Source organism: Loxodonta africana, chromosome 24 (genome assembly GCF_030014295.1).
Source record: "Loxodonta africana isolate mLoxAfr1 chromosome 24, mLoxAfr1.hap2, whole genome shotgun sequence".
Lineage (NCBI taxonomy): Eukaryota > Metazoa > Chordata > Mammalia > Proboscidea > Elephantidae > Loxodonta > Loxodonta africana.
This window is the reverse complement of record NC_087365.1, coordinates 23,467,355-23,488,740: the sequence shown is the minus strand read 5'-3', so window position 1 is coordinate 23,488,740 and position 21,386 is coordinate 23,467,355. Positions and strand designations below refer to the sequence as shown.

Below are 21,386 nucleotides of genomic sequence, written 5' to 3'. Positions count from 1 at the left end.
GTGTGGATCATAATAAATTGTGGATAATGTTGCAAAGAATTGAAATTCCAGAACACTTAATTGTACTCATGAGGAATCTGTACATAGACTAAGAGGCAGTCCTTAGAATAGAAAAAGGGGATACTGAGTAGTTTAAAGTCAGGAAAGGTGTGTGTCAGGGTTGTATCCTTTTACCATAATTCTTTAATCTGTATGCTGAGAAAATAACCTAAGAAGCTGGAATACATGAAGAAGAATGCAGCATCAGGACTGGAGACAGACTCATGAACAACCTGCAATATGCAGACACAACCTTGCTTGCTGAAAGTGAAGAGGACTTGAAGCTTTACTTACTGCCTTCAGTATGGATTACACCTCAACATAAAGAAAACAAAAATCCTGAGAACTTGACCCATCATGATATGATAAAGAGAGAAAAGATTGAAGTTGTCAAGGATGTAGCTGGATTCACAAGCAACGCCCACCGAAGCAGCAGTCAAGTAATTAAACGACATATTGCATTGGGCAAATCTGCTGCAAAAGACCTCTTTAAAATGTTGAAAAATAAAGCTGTCATTCTGAGGACTAAGGTGTGCCTGACCCAAGCCGTGGTATTTTTAATCACCTCATACAAATGTGAAAGCTGGACAATGAGTAAGGAAGACTGAAGAAGGATCGATGCCTTTGGATTACGGTGTTGGCAAAGAATACTGAATATACCATGGACTGCCAGAAGTCCAGCCAGAATGGACTTGGAAGCACAGCCAGGATGCTCCTTAGAAGTGAGGGTGGCGAGACTTTGTCTCACATGCTTTGGACATGTTATCAGGAGGGACCAGTCCCTGGAGAAGGACATTATGCTTGTTAAAGTAGAGGGTCAGTGAAAAAGAGGAAGACCACAAGGAGATGGGTTGACACAGTGGATGAAGCAATAGGATCAAATATAGCAATGATTGTGAGGATGGTACAGGACCGGGCAGTGTTTCATTCTGTTGTACATTGCTATGAGTCAGAATCGACTGCTTGGCACCTAACAACAACTACAGTAATAAATCCCTTCTACCCCAGTCCCAACCTCTACAACCCCTATCTGCTACAGATACACAGAATCTGATAAACCTAGATAGAATGAATCTTACCTTCTTAGCTGAAGTGATATTTTCAAAGCAAACAGTCACCACAAAATGACAGTATTCTGAGTCGCAGGTGGAGGGTGGCTACTAAATAAACAGAATAAAACAGGTAGATATCTCCAACTAGATTCGTCATTTTTAAGTATTGTTGTGTCCTCGAATTGGAAAACTGGTAGGTATGGTCATCCTGTACATTGCACTGCAAGTCAGTCTTTGGAGACCATTCATTCATTCATTCATTCATTGATTTCTTTCACCCAAGCGCTCTGACTCATTTCCACCACAAGAGGGCAGCCATCTCTAAAAAACAAATAGAGCCTTACTCTTAGGAGAAATTTAGGGAGCTGTGCTAGGGCAAAGGCATTCAGCAGTCTGCCTCGTAAAAAGAGATCCTGCGATGGGCAATACTAAAATGGAATAGAATATTCAGAAGTGCCAATTTTACCTCAGATTCTTGACTATGGAGGATTATTCTGTAAACAAAGTTTCCATTTCTGATGCTATAAAGGCCTAAAGCTGCAAGACATCCCGATGTCATCGCCAGAGATTTATTTTTCTTTTTCTCTTGGGGTGCTTCCAACAGCTATCAGCTTTCCTTTACTCTTTAAAAACTATGTACTGATCTAAGTCTCATATACGTTTTGTTTTTTAAATCTCACTGATGACAGGAACAATTGTTAACTTCTCAGTTAAGCTTGATAAAAAAAAATAGGGAAGGAAATAGTTTTAGAAGTACAATAAACACTTTTTGACTTAAGCGTCTCTGAGTACAATATAATTTATTGCCTACTTGTTTAACCTCCAAATGATTCAGGCGGACAGTCAACTTCTTTAGTTTATTTTCAAGTAGCTTGTTCCTGAATATTTTGCACCCCTTTTCTTTTTCTTTTTTTTTCCCTAGTAAACCGACTTCCTCCAAAATACCTTACTTGACCTTTATACCTTCAGAAACAACGAGTGCCTAATTCCCCCTCTGTGGGTTGCTAATCCGATTTATGTGAGCGGAACCTAGAATTATTTTAGTTTCCTAACCAAAAAAAAAAAAAAAAAAACACGCATGGATAACAGATTACTCTTAGATCCCGCACCTGACTTCTCTCTGGTCTTTCTGCTGGAAGGCAAGAAGACTACCTTGTAAATGAACCTGATTTTGGAGATCAGGCCTTTTCCAGAATTTTCTGGCCCTTGGCTTCAAGGGTCATTTGGGGAATCCGTGGTGCTACCCGTGTGGGCTTCTGGAATCCTGGCAGGAACCTAAAGCCTCGGCCCTAGACTCAAGTAGCAGCTGCTTTTGGGCGATATGTGAGCTGAAGAGGACAAGTGACTGTTGGGGACGAGGAGGAAGGGATGTTGGGGCAGAAGGTTCTAAGATCTCAAATCGGAATTGTCTTGTATGCCTAGTTCACGCTGTGCATCATTCTACTGTCCTCTGAGCTTCTAATTGCTGGCCCCTGAGCTGGGCGAGATAAATATCGCAGCACGAAGTGATTGCTACCATAAAAAAGAAATAAAATCCTTCTCATCCGCTCTTCAAGCCGCCATACACACAGCCCAAGTTGCACTTGTCATATATAGCAGGGTGACACCCATTTCACATACATAGACTAATTTATAGAAACGCCGCTTTTGCGTATGTTTACATATTAGAATATATATAAGCATATGGGCATGTATCTATATTTTGCATACCTATTTATACGAATATAAAGAGGTGTACATTTATACAAATATAAATGTTTATATAAAATAAAACGTGTACGCACACATTTACATATGTAAATACATATATTTCCGTGCGTGTTAAGGTTTAAATAACAGTTTCCAGCCTCTCCCCTCCCCCACAAACACACACAGACACACACACACGCTCGCTCACTCCCAGGCAACACTGAAGTGTCTATGCCATGCCTATGCCAAGATGCCCTGTAACTTGGCTGAGTTTTGGTTGTTGCTGTTGTTTTTTTAATCGCCTATTACCGAAAAACTTCAAATTTAAAGTTGAATAACGGGCCCCGTGGGAGAGAACCAGGGGCTCGAGCATTTCGCCCTCGGAGTCTCCGCGAGGGCCCAGCGTTCCCGTTCCTTTCCCCTCTGAGGGCGGGGAGTGGAGGCGCACGCGCCCCCCTCGGCGGCCGCGCTGCCCCCGCCCTCGGCCCCACCCCGCCGCGGCTGCCCCGGCGCGCCGTCCACACCCCTGTGCGCTGCTCCCGCCCGCTCGGGGATCCCCAGCCAGCGCAGCCGAGGGGGGAGGTGTTCGGCCGCGGCCCGGAGGGAGCCGGCAGGCGGCGTCCTTTAAAAGCCGCGAGCGCCGCGCCACGGCGCCGCCGCCGCCGCCGCCGCCGCCGCCCGAGTCCTCGCCCAGCCGCGCCGCGCTGCGCCCGGCTCGCGCTGCGCCCGCCGCTCGGCTTCCCACACCCCGCCGGGGATTGGCCGCCACCGCCGGACATCAGCCGCCGCAGCCGACCCGAACGCCTTCGGGGACGTGCGCCGCGAGGATCACTGGGTGCTCGGAGGCATCCCCGCGCCGCAGAGCCCGCGCGGGCTGGAGCGCCCGGCCGTGCGCGCTACAGTGCCGTGGCCTCGGCTGTCCGGGCCGCACCGGAGCCGCGGACGGGCGCGCAGAAGGCTGGGGAGCCAGGAGCGGAGCTCGAGCGCCGCGATGCCGAGCACTGCCCGCCGGGGTTCGGGGGCCCGGGACTCGCCGGCCGAGGTGTGATCAGACCCCAGGCTGGCCACAAAGCGCAAGGCAGCTTGGCCCGGGGGGCTAGGAGAGCGAGAAAAGAGCGCAGCCACCCGCCTCGGCAGCCCGGGACTCTGCTCGATTCGCCGGAGAATGCGCCCGAGGACGACGGGGCGCCGGAGCCGTGGTGTTTTCAGCGGGCGAGCGTGAATGGGGGTGCGCTGGAGTAAGGCAGAGTGATGCGGGAGGGCAACTCGCCTGGCACCGAGATCGCCGCTGCCGCTGCGCCCCTCCCCGGACCCGGCGTCGACCAGGATGGCTGCCCCGAGTCATGGGCCGCGGCGGAGCTAGCGAGGAGCGCCCGACACTCCTCCCCCGCGTCCCGGAGTCGGCCCCGCGCGGGGCCACGCGTCCTGCGGGCGCTGGTTCCTAAGGACGACAACAGCACCAGCTTTTCACTTCTCCCTTCCCTTCCTTGCCCCGCACTCCTCCCCCTGCTCGCTGTTGTTGTGTGTCAGCACTTGGCTGGAGACTTCTTGAACTTGCAGGCAGAATAATTTGCGCTCCCCACTTCGCCGGTGCCTCTGCCCCAGCGGGGACGGCCTTGTCGCCTCCGAGCCCCGCCGCCGCTCCACTCTTCTGCCGGGCCGGACCTCTAGACGCCGTTCCCAGCGCGGGGAGGGAGACTGACCGGCCGGCGCCCGGGAGGAGGAGGCAAAGGAAGGGAGCGGACACCCGACCCCCGCGCCAGGTTCTTTGGCCAGAGTTTTTTCCATGTGGAGGCTCTTTCAATGGACGTGCCCCCGCGTGCTTCTTAGACGGTCTGCGGTCTCCTAAAGGTAGAGGACGCGGTCCCGGGCGGAGGACGGGGGGTGGGCGCGGGGCTGGGAGCGGGGCCGCCGCGGCTGAGCGCCTCCCCAGGCCGGACTAGACCGGACATAAACAGACCCCCTTCAGGTCCACGTGCAGCCGAACCCCTGCCGGGGGTGCCCCAATCCAACCGCTTCTGGCGACCATCCAGCGTTGCCTGCGTGACCCGCTCTCTTCCGCCCCTCGTTTCTCCTTTCTGTTCGGTGTATAATTAGGGCTGTTAACGCTAAGATGATTAAAAAAAAAAAAGAAAGAAAAGAAATCCCTTAGACTGGCCCCTGGGTTTCACCCGTTAGCTGCCAACCTGTACGCCCTGCCATGATGATTCCTTCTCCCTTCTCCAAGTTTTTCCGAGAGATCTCTCTACTGGGAGCCACGTCCCATTTAGGAAAGCAGTGGAAGCTGGGGGTTCTCCCTGTTTCTTTCCGGAAAGCGAGGGGGGCAGTACTTCGGTGCCTCCTTGTACTGCATTTTCAACATCTGACACGTGAAGTAATAGATATTAGCCCTTTACGTAATCCCAGGGAGATGGCCTGTGTGTCTTGACTGCACTAAGGGTGTGCGGGGCTTGAGGTCGTTTGTCCTGACACCCTGAGGCTAGGGGCGTGGGCCATAAGTTTCAAGCGGCGTTCGAAAGTCTTGGCCTTGAATGTACAGGGTCTAGAAGTTATAGACTGTGTATCAGGAAGTTGTATACAGTGCCTCTAAGGAAGTCACATGCAGCATTTGTTCGTGTTTATAAGCAAGCGAGCGCTGGGCTGTGTTTGGGATCGTTTAGTAGGTACAGGGTGGCAGACCAAGGGGTGGTTTCCTCAGGTTCCCTGTGCCGGCTGTCAATGCGGGTGTCGCCATAAAGAGGGGAGCAAAATCTCAAATCAGATGACAGCTGGATTGAGAGTGGAATGGGAGGAGTAAGGCATCTGGCTCAGGAACTAGGAACGCTCCATTCCCTCAAACGTCCGCGCTTCAGCCCCTCTGACAAAGCCCGGCGAGTGTTGCAAGCCAGGTGGGCACCCTGGAGAAAGAGGCAGCCGGGTCGAGCGGGGAGCCAGGGCAGCGGGAGTGAGGGAGGGGGTTGGGCGGGGAACTCGGTGACTCACGTCGGTCCTGTCCGCAGGTCGACCATGGTGGCCGGGACCCGCTGTCTTCTAGCGTTGCTGCTTCCCCAGGTCCTCCTGGGCGGTGCGGCCGGCCTCATTCCTGAGCTGGCCCGCAGGAAGTTCGCGGCGGCGTGGGGCCGTTCCTCATCCCAGCCCTCGGACGACGTCCTGAGCGAGTTCGAGTTGCGGCTGCTCAGTATGTTCGGCCTGAAGCAGAGACCCACCCCCAGCAGGGACGCCGTGGTGCCCCCCTACATGCTGGACTTGTACCGCCGGCACTCAGGCCAGCCGGGCGCGCGCACCCCGGACCAGCGGCTGGAAAAGGCAGCCAGCCGCGCCAACACGGTGCGCAGCTTCCACCACGAAGGTGAGGCTTGGAACAGGGGGTGAGAGCGGGGACCGGGGCGGGAGTCACCCTGCAAAGCCCCTCACTGCAGGGCAGACTGCAGACATCCCTGGAGGGACAGCTTGGCCAGGGCGCAGCAGACGTTTCCACTCTTGCCTCTGTTAACTTTGTAACTTTTCAGATCCAAGTTTTAACGCACTGCTAATGCACTGTGTGTGGAGGGGAGCCAGGGATTCCCGTTTGGTAAATCCGCACCCTTTTCCTGGATTGCAGCCAGAAGGGCGACTCCTCCCCCAGGAACTGGAGGGAAATCAAGTGATGGGGAAGATGAGGGCAAAAGGCTTGCCCCTAGCCAGCTAAACATGCAAGAATTCCATAGGGGAAAAGAGGGAGACTGATTGGGATTTAAATTTGTTTTGAAACCCGGCTCTATCAGTCTGCTTCTCCTGTTTAAGCCAGGGTTTCAGGCTAGACAGAGCCAAAGGAAGAATTTTCAGAGATGGTATTAAAAATCAAAGCCCAGGGCCCCAGAGTCTTTCTAATTTACAGTTTTTGTGCGCCTAGTTTGGAAGATTTTGAATTTCTATCTAATCCCCGTGGGAGATCCATTCCACAATCAATCTTATTGTTTCCACAATGACTTTCTTGTCTTTTGCTTCAGTTGGAGGTAGGCTCAGGGTAGAGAAAGGCAAGCCTTTCAGATAAAAGCTTTTGCAGCAGCTGCCTGTTCTCCTTCGTGTGTATTGAAATGTGGCCTTTTTTTTCCCTTTTATTATGAATGTGGTTTGTTAAGGTAGGTATTTCTGCACCTTTCCTCAGAAAGGCATTTAGAGGATCTGAAATGTCTTAGAGCAGTTATTGAGAGTTGTCGTACTTAAGTTCTTAGGGCAATTAGTCAAAAATTCTTTTTCCATACTTTTAAATGCCTCTCTGGTTTGATAAATTCTAAATAGAGCACGGATTCCTTCAAATTTTAGAAAAGGGTACGGAGTTGTATATCCCAGAGCAACCACTTGTAGGATATTGGGGGAGCTGGGAATAAAGTTCCCCTTTTCTTACCTTGTCCTACCGAGGAGGTATATTTCAAGTGGAAATCTACACTCAGATACAAACAAATCAGAAATGTCACAGGCAGACATTTTCTCCCCTTGTGAGTTATGACTTATACTCCGGACAGTGGTAAAAAGCCCCAAAGGCAGGTCAGAGAACAAATTTCCTTCTTCGTAGAGGCATCTGTACATTAAAAAGGCACAGTTGTCATTGAGTCAGTGTCAGCTCACGGTGACCTCTTGTGTGTCACTGTAGAACTGTGCTCCGTGGAGTTTTTAATGGCTGAATTTTTCAGAAGTAGGTCAGCAGAACTTTCTTCCGAGTTGTTGCTGGGTGGACTTGAACCTCCAACCTTGCGGTCAGCAGTAGAGCACAATGTGTGCACCACCCAGGGACTCCCCTCTAGGAAGCAGCTGTGTTGATGATCAGTTCATTTCCAAACACATTTTGAAGTGACGCGCTTTCTGCTAGCAGAAATCAGAGATTTGCAAAGCAATGAGATCTCATTTCACCAACTGAGAGCAGAAGTCTGGCACGTGCAGAAATGTTGTCATTTGTGTATGTTCTGTCACCCTTGCCCTAGGATTGTTATAGATCCAGTCATCTTTCCTAGCTGATGCTGATCAGAAGAGTTTTTTCTGGAGAGGAAAGTAACAAGAATAGCTGTTGAGCTGCTTCCTGGAAATTTAACATGGAAATCTTAAACCGAAATTTCTTATCGTTATCTTTAAGACCAGAAAGGTTCTGTGTGCCTCTTATAATGGAAAAGGAAAATCGTTTAAGTCACTCGACAGTTAAAAACACCCACTGTGTGGGGATCTGCCAGCGCAGTCTGCATGTTTCTCAGTCTTCCTCCAGAAGTGGCTTGATCAGAGTGAAACAGGCTACAAATTATTTGAGAGTGTTATTTCACTTTAAACAGCATGCTTGACTTTATAAGAATTTATATCTTTGAAAGTGTGAATGGTCCATACTCACTCACAGCACGGAAGTTACCAACTTGCTTAAAATCAACTTATAATAAGTTGATTTTAAGCAGATCCTTGTCTAATGGGATGACAGAAAAACTGTCATTTTTGCCCCAATTTCAAAAACTCCGTTTTTTTTTTTTTTTAATGTGTAGTATATCCTTCATTAGATTGCAGATAGTGCTTTTTGAAGGTCATTTTGTTGTTGTAGCCCAGAATTTGAGTTTTACAAATACCTTTATGCCATGCATCCCACTAAAAAAAACTTACTAAACCATGGGATTATGAGTATTTGCTCAGGAACAGCATTTGGTTTACATCACGTTAATGACATTTGTTTGGTAAAGGACCCCGTTCAGTACGGGTCCTGCCAAATGTCCTTATGCTCTTCTGTGAGATCAGAGCACAGAAGGACCACATGTTTGTTCTCCAGTCTCTGAAGGACAGTCTTCCTTCTGCGTGAGGTAGCCGAATTTTTATTTTCCTCTGTGACTAAAGCTGGTTAAGTGCTACGGCTGCTAACTAAGAGGTCGGCAGTTCAAACCCGCCAGGCGCTCCTTGGAAACTCTATGTGGCAGTTCTACCCTGTCCTATAGGGTCGCTATGAGTCGGAATCGACTTGATGGCAGTGCGTTTGGTTTTTGGTTTATAACTAAAGCTTTCAGATAGGGATTAACCCTGTACCCACAAATTTGATTCTTGAAAATATCCATGTAATAGGAAAGCCTAAGAAATAGTCATTGTCGTGTGGAGGAGAACTTGGGCCACAAATTCCCAGTGCACCCGAAGGATTTGGATGCGTAGATCCCCGAAACCAGTACTTTGCTGGTGTGCTTTCTTAGACCCGCAGGTGTTTCAGTGTGATTTCCCACAAGCCCGTGGAGGGGAATGGTCCTTCTACTTGGAAATGCTCATTGGGGTTGAGGTTTATTAATTGTTCCTTGGCACTAACATTTTCTGTTCCACCTATTTTGTAGTGGTACCCCCCTACATTCTCTCTTGATCTTTCTTGTTGAATTATTTTTGTCTTGTAGACTTGCCCTTTGTGTATTTCACTAAGCAGCCAGATGATAATGAGAGGGCCCTTGACCATTTCACAGGTAATCAGAGTGAAGTGTGCAGAGGCCGGATCAGCTTGAGTGATGCTGACCATGCTCTTTTAGTTGCCACTTCCTTTGTTTCTTTTTGAAAGAAGCCTGATTCTTTTTAGCCCTTAGGATTTTATCTTTCTCCTTGATGTATCAATTCTCTATTATTTTATATTTGAGAATTCTAAGCCGCTTTTTAGGGCAATGATTTCTAACCTTACTGACTCTGCAGAACACCCCCAGATGTTGTGGTTGTTACTGTTTTAATGGATGTTTTCTGCCCAAAGAATGTCGCAAAATTCTCAAAATATAATAATTCACTTTTTGCTGAAACCCTGCATACCCTAGGACAGAAAAAAAAAAGTTGCTGTCGAGTTAAGTTTAACTCACAGTGACCCCATGTGTGTCAGAGTAGAACTGTGCTGCATAGGGTTTTCAATGGCTGATTTTTTAGAAAATTGCCAGGATTTTCTTCTGAGGTACCTCTGGGTGGACTCAAAACTCTAACCTTTTGGTTAGCATCCAAGTATGTTAACCATTTGTACCACCCAGAGACTTCTTAGGACAGAAAGGAGCCACAATATATCAGTGGTTCCAAACAAGATAGACATGTCCTAGTAGGCCTTGTCTGTCTTACTTTTATGCCCATTTAGTTCTGTCTGCTGATTCCACTATACTTGGGTAGTATATTTCCATCCCTTTAATTGGGGCAGGACACACCCCACATTCTATTGCATGTGAATGTGTTCCCTGATGGTGGAGACTTCTGCTTGAGTTTTTGACTCCTCCTTTTTTTTTTTTTTTTCCCATTAGGTGATACTGTCTGGTGCTTAGAAGCCAGGCATTTGTTACACTCTTCATTGCTCTGCTGTTTATTTACTAGCTCTGTGACCCTAGGCAAGTTCCTTAAATTCTCTGAGCTCTTTCATTTAAAAAACAGATAATGATAGCTCTGCTGTAGTTGGTTTGTTGTGTGATAATTCATAGAAAGCTATTAGTGCCAGACCTGGGACGTAGAAACCATTCAGTGAGAAACATTAGCTGTCATCATCATTCTGATTTTTTTTTTAATGTCATATTCTATCCTTGTCTAGGGAAAGAGGAAGACAAAGGACGTAGGCTGGCTAATCTAGGTAAAGATTGAGAAAATGCAGCCCTGTCTTTTGGATTTTTTGAGGTAGATAAATAATTGACAGAGTGTGGATGATTAAGACTTCACTTTTGGAGGAGAGTATAAATGTCATTGTCACCTTACTTTTCTTTCCCACATTTTTGTAGACAGCTTCATTCATTTGCTTAAGAACTTCGAGACTCAGGAACTCAGGTATAAGATAGGCCAGAATCTTTAAGTCTGCTGGCAAATTTGGCTTATCCAGCAAGGGATATTCACAGACCATTAGCAACTGTAAAAGTCTCCAAAAATTTTTATGTGCTGAGGCTCAGTGTTCCATATTTTCAGAATCCTCCTTGCTAAGATAATTTGCAGAAGTTGTTTTTTTTGTTTGCTTTGCTTTTTGTTCCACAAATGGTGTGCATGTGTTGTGTGTTTATGGATAACATTTTTTCTCTTTTCTTTATGTATTTACATTTAGAGTACTTGTTGCAACTGTGATTTCTCTGGGTGCTTTCATTACTGTAGCTCTGCAGCAAATGTCCGGGATAATTTTCCTTTCCTTCCTCTACTTTTAAAGAAAAGCGGATGTTCTTAGGTGTTCTGGTATCAGAAGTCAGTAGCTCAGGTGCAGGTCAGGCTTTGGAGTCATTAAAATCTGGGGACACTGCTGATTTTCACCTTACTTCCTTTTCCTCTGGAGCCCTGGTGGTACAGTAGGTAAGAGCTCAGCCGCTAACCAAAAGGTTGGCAGTTCAAAAATTCCCGCCACTGCTTGGAAACCCTGTGGGGCAGTTCTACTTTGTCCTATAGGGTCGCTAGGAGTCGGAATTGACTCCATGGCAACAGGTTTGGGTTTTTGGTCCTTTTCCTTTGGTGGCTGTTGGCTTCTCTGCTGAAAGAATCCTTCCAGCAGAAACACCACGGGGCTCTCAAGAAGAGGGAAAGGAACGTTAGGCGCAACCCTTGATGGAGTCACCAAGGGGAGCACTGGTTAAGTTAACCAGTAGCTGTCAAGTTGATTCTGACTCACGGTGAACTCCACGTTTGTCAGAGTAGAACTGGGCTCCACAGGCTTTTCACTGGCTGTTTTTTTTTTTTTTTTTTTTTGGCGGGGGGGAGGGAAGGAAGTAGATCACCAAAACTTTCTTCTGAGGTGCCTCTTGGTGGACTTGAACCTCCAACTTTAAAACATGTCGACTATTTGCACCACCCAGGACTTTCTGGTTAGATTGGTGGAGGGTTATTTTAATAAAAGTGCCTGGTGGAATGGAGTTTAGGACAGATTAGAACACTAAAGGTGTGGATTGTCAGGTAGGAGGGGATGATGGGGGCTCATTTCTTGGCCTGGTAGTCTCCACACGTAAGTAGAAGAGATTCAGGAACAACCTTCTGATCTGAGCCCTTCGCTGCCCACCCGTGACCTCAACTTTTGTTCCTTGGCCAAAACTAGTGATTCTACTCATTTTTATATTATTTGACAAAGGCACTTAAAAATAGCCATTTCAACATGAAGGGTATCCTTTACGACCTTGACATTGAAGCGGTCCATGAGCTAGCAGCATCACATCACCTGGTGGCTTGCTAGAAACGGAGAACCTCAGGCCTTCCGTCAAACCTGCTGGATCCCAATCCATGATGGAGGGTTTAAAGTTGCCTTGGTGGTACCTGGCACACCTTACAGTCTGAGAGGCACTGCATTAAAACAGTGCTCCAGAATTTGGTATGTTTCCTCTTGAAACGGGTGCTGATGATGACTTTTGTTTTTGATGATAAAGTTTTACAGCTAGAACCTTTGAATGAAGGATCTGACACTTTGGTAAGGTATCTGGATTCTGTGACGAACTTACAGCTGTTTGTCTTTAGGAGAAATACAACCACAAAATTAATGAAAGCATAGTCTCTACTTATGATGATGACGTGGAACTGGGGCAAAATAGATTTCCTTAAGAACTTAGGTCGGGATCCTTAATGACGTAGGTATATATGTATATATTTTTAACAGTGAAATGAGAGGATGTGGTAAAACTTGTTCATAGTTGCTGTGGAGTCAATTCCGACTCACGGCGACCCCCTGTGTGTAGAGTAAAACTGCTCCATGGGGTTTTCAAGGCAGTGAGCTTTCAGAAGCAGATCGCCAGGCCTGTCTTCCAAGGTGCCTCTGAGTGGGTTCAGATTGCCAACCTTTTGGCTAGTTGTCGAGTGCTCAACTGTTTGCACCACCCAGGGACTGACTCCCTGTGGTAAAACTAGAAGAAAATAAACTAAAATATCTCAAATCCTATTGCCTTTTACCACGAATTTAATTATGAGGTTGTATCTTCGATTTGCAGGCTTTAACAGCCATTCAAAATGCTAATGTTTTTCTTTGCTCCTTAAAGTTGAAGTTCATTCAGGGATCTTAATCTTCAATCGCAATTTTGAAATAACAATAATAAATACGGAATGACTATTCTGAAATAGAATGGGGTTCTTCCTTATATCATGACTATCATAATATTTTTGTAAATTTCTGAGTTTTGTATCTGTCCTGCACCTATTATGTTCTTAACTATGGTTTCTTAAAAAAAAAAAAGAGAGAAGAAAACCAGAAGATAGCTATTTTTTTTTTTTCCTTCTGCAAAAGCATCTAAAATGAGATTTTGATGATTGAGGTCATAAGGAGGTGAGAGAACAGGCAACAGTTGGGAAGCTATTTTCTCACAATTGTTTGGCTTTAATTACTATAGTCCCCTGGTACTGCTCCTACGTTTCCAAAGAAGTAGATCCCTATAAATGTCCGTGTCTCTGGACTTTGGAATAAAATAGTAGGGTGTGCTTTGCAGAATGTCATCGTTTCTGTTGAGTTGCAGAGTCTTTAATTAGGAAACTGAAATCTGTCTATCGAGATTTGTAAATAATCTGAATTGCAGAGTGATGTTTTAGAATAGTGCTTAAGGGATGGACATTAAAGCCTTTCTTTTTTTTTTTTTTTGTTAAGAAATGCAATCATTTCCTCAAATCCTCACTCATTAGACCTCTGCTAACTACAGTGCTGAAGTTTTTTGTTGTTCTTTTCCCTTAAGTCTGAATTCCGGAGAAATGCTTTACCATTTCCGCCATTATTGTAGCCACCTGGAAGCAGAATTCAAAAGCGTTACAGTGATTCAGGAAATTTTGTTTCAGGCTGGGCACGTCGACGTGAACAGATAGAAGAGGGAGCCTCCTGTATTTATGGGGGACCTTTTTTTCTGGTTGCCAGCTTTTCATGGGTTACATCACACCTGGAAATGAGGTTTAAAAATTCACATAGAGTCAGATGGTCGTTACTTAATCTCACCAAATGATTTTTTTTCTTTTTGTACCATCTTAGAATCTTTGGAAGAACTTCCAGAAACAAGTGGGAAAACAGCCCGGCGATTCTTCTTTAACTTGACATCTATCCCCACCGAGGAGTTTATCACGTCAGCAGAGCTTCAGGTTTTTCGGGAACAGGTGCAGGAAGCTTTGGGAAACAACAGCAGTTTCCATCACCGAATTAATATTTATGAAATTATAAAACCTGCACCCACCAACTTGAAATTCCCTGTGATCAGACTTTTGGACACCAGGCTGGTGAATCAGAATGCAAGCAGGTGGGAAAGCTTCGATGTCACGCCCGCTGTGATGCGGTGGACCACACAGGGCCACGTCAATCATGGCTTTGTGGTGGAAGTGACCCACTTAGAGGAGAATCAGGGTGTCTCCAAGAGGCACGTCAGGATTAGCAGGTCTTTGCACCAAGATGAAGACAGCTGGTCACAGATAAGGCCGTTGCTAGTAACGTTTGGACACGATGGAAAAGGACATCCTCTCCACAAAAGAGAAAAGCGTCAGGCGAAACACAAACAGCGGAAACGCCTTAAGTCCAGTTGTAAGAGACACCCTTTGTACGTGGACTTCAGTGACGTGGGGTGGAATGACTGGATTGTGGCACCGCCGGGGTATCACGCCTTTTACTGCCATGGGGAATGCCCTTTCCCCCTGGCCGATCATCTGAACTCCACTAATCATGCCATCGTTCAGACGTTGGTCAATTCAGTTAACTCTAAGATTCCTAAGGCGTGCTGTGTTCCAACAGAACTCAGTGCTATCTCCATGCTGTACCTTGATGAGAATGAAAAGGTTGTATTAAAGAACTATCAGGACATGGTTGTGGAGGGATGTGGGTGTCGTTAGCACAGCAAAGTCATATATATATATGCGTGTATATATATACACACATATACACATATATGTGTGTATATATATATTTTAGAAAAATGCAAAAAAAAGTTGACACTTTAATATTTCCCAATGAAGACTTTATTTATGGAATGGAATGGAAAAAAAAAAAAAAAAACAGCTATTTTGAAAATATATTTATATCTACGAAAAGAAGTTGGGAAAATAAATATTTTAATCAGAGAATTATTCCTTAAAGATTTAAAATGTATTTAGTTGTACATTTTATATGGGTTCAACCCCAGCACATGAAGTATAATGGTCAGATTTATTTTGTATTTATTTACTATTATAACCACTTTTTAGGAGAAAAAAATAGCTAATTTGTATTTATATGTAATCAAAAGAAGTATCGGGTTTGTACATAATTTTCCAAAAACTGTAGTTATTTTCAGTTGTGTGTATTTAAGATGAAAAGTCTACATGGAAGGTTACTCGGGCAAAGTGCTTAGCACGTTTGCTTTTTTGCTGTGCTACTGTTAAGGTCACAAGTTCAAGTCCAGAAAAAAAAAAAGTGGATAATCCGCTCTGCTGACTTTCAAGATTATTTTATTATTCAATTCTCAGGAATGTTGCAGAGTGGTTGTCCAGTCCCCGAGAACTCACGTTGTCATTAGGTGGAATATTTGGATAAGAACCGGTCATTGCTGATCTAATAGGAATACCATGCCCCCACCCCCTTTAATTTGCAGAAAGAATAAAGCAGGGCCAATAGAAATAATTAGGAAAATGATGAATCTGCAGGAAAGTGAATGCTGGTTTTGTTGTACCTCTTTCCTGAACTAGTGATCCCTTCAAAGGGCCTGGTCTGGCCGAACTATTAAATAAAACGTAAGATTTCTTCATTATTGATATTGTGGTCATGTATATTTAAAGTTGATTTCCAGTGGCCCTCAACACGAGGTGGAAATCAATTTGTATTTTACTTTTACCTCATCTGGGACCTCTATGTGCTCAGAAAGACCCAACTTTCTAACTTTACCCAACCCAGCAAAACTGCGTCCATCGTGTTCTCTGCCCACCCCCTAATTTCTGTCCGATCAGCTTGCTTTTCTTTCCAGGGTTATGTGTTTGAACACGTTTCTCCAAATGTTAAACCAATTTCAGATAATAAATATCAGAGCTCTGACGTTTCGTTCTGCAGAGTCCAACCTGGAAGAGAAAACGGTACATTTGTACAGCATTCACAATGATGACCTTGTGTTTGCAGTTTTGCTTCTGAAGTTACTCATTTTGAAAGGGGGTGGGGCAAAGGCAAAGGAATGGTTAGAAATTTGCAAGCAAGTCATATGATAAGTCATATTTACCTCAGAGGAATTACCAGTGATCTAGGACAGGCAATCCCTGGGTCAGGAACAGGATCCCTCCCTCAGTCTGCCTTTAAGTTGAATTTGGAGGTAAATAGGGACAGGTGCGTTCAGCTCTTACTTAGTCTTCCTTTAGTGCAAGAAAAGCCTGAAAGCCTTTTAAGTGATTTAGAAGTTGCATGTAGAAGGAGTGAAGGCAATTGTGATGAAGAATTTGTTACAAATAGGGGTTGGTACAGTCCTTTCAAAGTGAGGGCAACTTTACATAACATTGAAGGGCAAGCACTAATTGTCCCAGGGGACTACTGGTTCCTGGAACCTACTGTAGTTTTCATATGAACCCCTGTGGGGCAGAAAGATTTAAGAGAAAACCAGAATTACAAAACAAAAACCTAGAGAATCCAAAATAAAGTTTCAGAGATGGTATCCCACGCAACAAAAGTTGTTACAGATGCTGTCGAGTCATTTCCGACTCATGGTAACCCTAGGCACAACAGAGAGAAACACTGCCTGGGCCTGCGCCATCCTCACAGTCCTATGCTATGTTTGAACCCGTTGTTGCAGCCACTGTGACAGTCCATCTCACTGAAGTTCTTCTGTCTTTTTTTCACTGACAACCCCCTAACCAGGAATGATGTCCTTTTCCAGGGACTGATTGGTCCCAACATATCCAAAGTACGGGAGACGAAAGCTCCCTTCTAAGGAGCACTCTGTCTGTACCTCTTCCAAGACAGATTTATTCCTTCTTCTGGCAGTCCATGGTATCTTCAATATTTTTCACCAAACGCTGTAATTCAAATGTAACAGTTCTACTTAGGTCTTATTCATTGTCCAGCTTTCGCATGCATGTAAGGTGATTGAAAATACCGTGGCTTGGCTCAGGTGCACCTTAGTCCTCAAAGTGACGTCTTTGCTTATAACATTTTAAAGAGGTCTTTTGCAGCAGATTTGCCTAACGCAGTATAGTGTTTGATTTCTTGACTGCTGCTTCCATGGGCATTGATTGTGGATCCAAGTAAAATGAAATCATTGACAGCTACAATATTTTCTCTGTTTATCATAATGTTATGTGTCGGTCCAGTTGTGAGGATTTTTGTTTTCTTTATGTTGAGCTGCAATCTATACTGAAGGCTGTGGTCTTCAATCTTCATCAGTTATTGCTTCAAATCCTCTTCACTTGTAGCAAGCAAGGTTGTGTCGTCTGCAAAATGCAGTCTTCCTTCAATCCTGATGCTATTTTCTTCATATAGTCCAGCTTCTTGGATTATTTTCTCAGTATACAGATTGAATAAGTATGCTGAAAGAATACAACCCTGACACACACCTTTCCTGATTTTAAACGGTGCAGTATCCACTTGTTCTGTTCACATAACTGCCTCTTGGTCTATGTATAGGTTCCTCATGAGCACAAGTGTTTTGAAATTCCCATTCTTCATAATGTTATCCATAATTTGTTATGATCCACACCATCCAATGCCTTTGCATAGCCAATAAGACAGAGGTAAATATCTCTCTGATATTCTCTGCTTTCAACCAAGATCCATCTGACATCAGCAGTGATATCCCTCATTCCACATCCTCTTCTGAATCCAGCTTGAATTTCTGGCAGTTCCTTGTCAGTGTATTGCTGCAACCATTTTTCAATTATCTTCAGTAAATTTTACTTGCCTGTGATATTAATTATATTGTTTGATAATTTCTGCATTCCATGGATCACCTTTCTTTGGAATGGGCATGAATGTGTATCTCTTCTAGTTGTTTGTCTAGGTAGCTATCTTCCAATTTTCTTGGCATAGATGAGTGGGTGCTTCTAGTATTGCATCTGTTTGTTAAAATATCTCAGTTGGTATTCCGGAGCCTTGTCTTTTGCCAACGCCTTCAGTGCAGCTTGGACTTCTTCCTTCAGTACCATCCATTCTTGGTCATATGCTACCTCCTGAAATGGTTGAACATTGAACAGTTCTTTTTGGTATAGTGACTCTGTATTCCTTCCACTTTCTCTTGATGCTTCCTGGTAGTTCAATTTTTTGCCCTTAGAATCCTTCAGTATTGCCGCTTAAGGCTTGATTTTTTTCTTAGGTTCATTCAAGTTGAGAAATGTCAAGTGTGTTCTTCCCTTTTGGTTTTCCAACTCCAGGTCTTTGCACATGTCATTGCAATACTTTACATTGTCTTCTCGAACCACCCTCCGAAATCTGTTGAGCTCTTTTATTTTGTTTTTTGATTGTGCTTTAAGTGAAAGTTTATAGTTCTAGTTAGTTTCTCATACAAAAATTTATATACACATCGTTATGTGACCCTAGTTGCTTTCCGTATAATGTGACAGTACATTCCTTTCCACGGTGGATTTCCCATGTCCATTCAACCAGCTCCTGCCCATTTTTGCCTTCTTTTGAGGTCTTTTGCTTCAACATTTCTTCCTTTTGTTTTAGCTACTCTGCTTTCAAGAACAAGTTTCAGAGTCTCTTCTGACATCCATTTGATCTTTTTCTTTTCTGTCTTTAATAGCCTTTTGCTTTCTTCATGTATGATGTCCTTGATGTCATCCCACAACTCTAGTCTTTGGTTATTAGTGTTCAATGCATCAAATTTATTCTTGAGATGGTCTCTTAAGTTCAGGTGAAATACACTCAAGTTCTTACTTTGGCTCTTGTAGACTTCTTTTGATTTTCTTTAGCTTCAACTTGAACTGGCATATGAACATTGATGGTCTGTTGCACAGTGAGCCCCTGGCCTTGTTCTGGCTGATGTTATTGAGCTTCTTCATTGTCACTTTCCACAGATATAGTTGATTTGATTCCTGTGTATTCCATCTGGCAAGGTCCACGTGTATAGACACTGTTTATGTTGTTGAAAAAAGGTATTTGCAATGAATAAGTTGTTGGTCTGGCAAAATTCTGTCCTGCAATCTCCCTTGTCATTTCTGTCACCAAGACCCTATTTTCTAACTGTTGATCCTTCTTCTTTGTTTCCAACTTTTGCGTTCTAATCACCAGTAATTATCGGTGTACTTTGGTTGCATCTTTGATCAATTTCAGACTGCAGAAGTTGGTAAAAATCTTTAATTTCTTCATCTTTACATTAGTATTTGGTTCATAAATTTGAATAGTAGTTGTATTAACTGGTCTTCCTTGTAGGCGTATGCAACAGAAGCAACAGTGCCAAAAAAAATTAGAAAGGGAAAGTGTCTGAGATCAGCTTCTACGAGAACATCTGCCAATTGGACTGTAGCCCAAACAGAATGAAGTCAAATTAGGCTGCTCAGAATGAACACTTACCAGTGGCAGGGCTTCTGCCCCAGGTTGAAATCTGACCCAAGGAATGGTTCAGTAGGTGTGCTTATAAGACCAGGGAACCCAGAACTCCCCATATTTTACTGACAGTTTTTTAGGCCAACTTCTAGGATTTTTTTGTCACCTTTTGACCCTGGGATTAAATGGTGAGGCCTAGTTCTAATCTCTTTTTCCTAGCCCCTGCCTGGTTAATTGGCTGAAAAATAGTGTGTAATGGGACAGACTACAGTCAGATCTCTTTCCAGGACTTAACTTTTACCATGAACATAGTTACCTTTTGGGGCCTTGAGATTATGTAGATCGTATTTTAAAATGAATGCTGGTTATCTTTCACCCATTCAACTTTTAAAATCTCCTTTTGGCTTTGCTTTATCCCTATACCTATTGCTCGGGCGTAAGTGTCTGCGATGTAATCATTAGAACGAGCCCAGTTTTGGAGGCCTGGGTCCTCTATGTCTTCCAGCCATTCCTCACCCTCTTTCCACGGAGTTATGAGAGACATCTCCAAATTCCCCTAGCTGAGAGTGTGAGAAAATTCCATGCTTTGGCAGTTCCATCCATCAATGCATTTGATTTCTCTGCTTCATTGGTTCTGATTTTCTTGGTTAAAGTTGTTTTCAGTGGTCTCAACTCAAATTTGTTCTCTTGCTTATAATATATATGTGTACGTGTAATATATAATACATAATATATAAAAAATACACAAATACATATATTACATATGCATAGGTAGGCATTTTTACTTCAGTTTCAGAATTTTTTTAATAGTTGGTAGTTCTTGGACCCTCTTGGCAGCTCATTTGAGAAAACAATTTTCTTACATGGTACATACGTTTTGGTATTCTTCATTCTGAATAGGAGTCGTACATAACTGGATGACATGAATCGCAAACCTTAAATCTTCAGTCACTGTTCTGCAGGGGTCCTTTGAATCCTTTGAGTTTGCTTTTTTTTTTTTTTAAAAACAACATGTTGATTTTAAGCATCATTTTCTAATTTTGCAGATTATCTTTTAAAACAGATTAAATTTTATCATCTGTTTCTGTGCGTGTCTCTGGCTATATGTGCCTCACTGGCAAGGTTTTGGTTTGCTTGTCATCTCCAAGTCACTGGGTCCTCTTCTTGCCTTCAGAAATTGGAAAAGGAAGGACAGACGTTTACAGATTTATCTGTACTTCCATCTTTGTATAACCTCTGCTTCAGTTGCTACTTTCAGTTGTATCTCAGGAGGCCAAGACTGGACAGATTACCTGTAAATCATATGCATTGAGCTACATATTACCTAGATAACCTAAGATTTCCATATCTTGCCCTCAACTTTTGACTGGAGGTGGAGAAATCATCTGTGCAACTAAAAGCTCTTTTTAAGTAGCGTATTTCTATTCTAATGATACGTTGTTGTTGTTGTTGTTAGGTGCCGTGGAGTCGTTTCTGACTCATAGCAACCCTATGTACCACAGACTGACAGAACAAAACACTGCCCAGTCCTGCACCATCCTCACAATTGTTGTTATTGAGCCCATTGTTGCAGCCACTGTGTCAGTCCATCTCATTTAGAGTCTTCCTCTCTTTGGCTGACCCTCTACTTTACCAAGCATGATGCCCTTCTCCAGGGACTGACCCTTCTTGACAACATGTCCAAAGTATGTAAGACTCTGTCTCGCCATTCTAATGATAGATTAATGTTAAAAATTCATCTGCTCGATGTTGTGTATGCCACCCCCCCAATCTATTATATGGCAAAAGGAATACAGCCTTACATTAAAAATGAAATGATTGTGACATGGATTGGTGATCACGAAGAAGTAAGAATACCCTGCCACTCTTTTCTGTTTTATTTCTTGCAAGGGTAAGATAGGATGCGAAGGTGGGTAAAACGCACGTCAGCTTTCTTCAGCTAGACTGCTTTTCCTCTGCCTTCTGCCTTGCTGACATAAATTACAGCCTATGGCTTTCTCCAGGGCAGAGTTTTCTGACCATTTCTCCGCTCTTCAAACTTCGGAGTGAACTTCCACCTCACTTAGGGGAGCAATGCTCTAAATAAAGCTTCTTAGATTTTTAATGTGCATAGAAATCACTGATGACGCCTGAAGGAAAACAGAAATTTAATGTGTAGATAGATCTCTTGGGAGCCTGCTGTAATGCTGTTTTTATTTCGCTGAGTCTGGGCTGGTGCCCGAGATTCTGCATTTCTAACAAGCTCCCAGGTGAAGCCTTCA

General features: G+C 44.2%; 1 protein-coding gene across 1 annotated transcript; it reads left to right on the top strand.

The window, feature by feature from the left end:
• Positions 1 to 3,764: 3,764 nt before the first annotated feature.
• BMP2 (bone morphogenetic protein 2) lies at positions 3,765 to 20,114 on the top strand. Its single transcript, XM_003411553.4, has 3 exons — positions 3,765 to 4,631; positions 5,780 to 6,129; positions 13,678 to 20,114. Exons 2-3 carry the CDS (start codon positions 5,787 to 5,789, stop codon positions 14,520 to 14,522), a joined length of 1,188 nt encoding a protein of 395 aa, XP_003411601.1. The 5' UTR covers positions 3,765 to 4,631; positions 5,780 to 5,786; the 3' UTR covers positions 14,523 to 20,114.
• The last annotated feature ends 1,272 nt before the right edge of the window (positions 20,115 to 21,386 follow it).

What these genes read in the sequence shown, in the direction of transcription:
- BMP2 (XM_003411553.4), top strand. Translation starts at nt 5,787, where the DNA reads ATGGTGGCCGGGACCCGCTGTCTTCTAGCGTTGCTGCTTCCCCAGGTC. An exon ending in GCGCAGCTTCCACCACGAAG is followed by an intron (nt 6,130 to 13,677) that starts GTGAGGCTTGGA and finishes GTACCATCTTAG; the next exon opens with AATCTTTGGAAGAACTTCCA.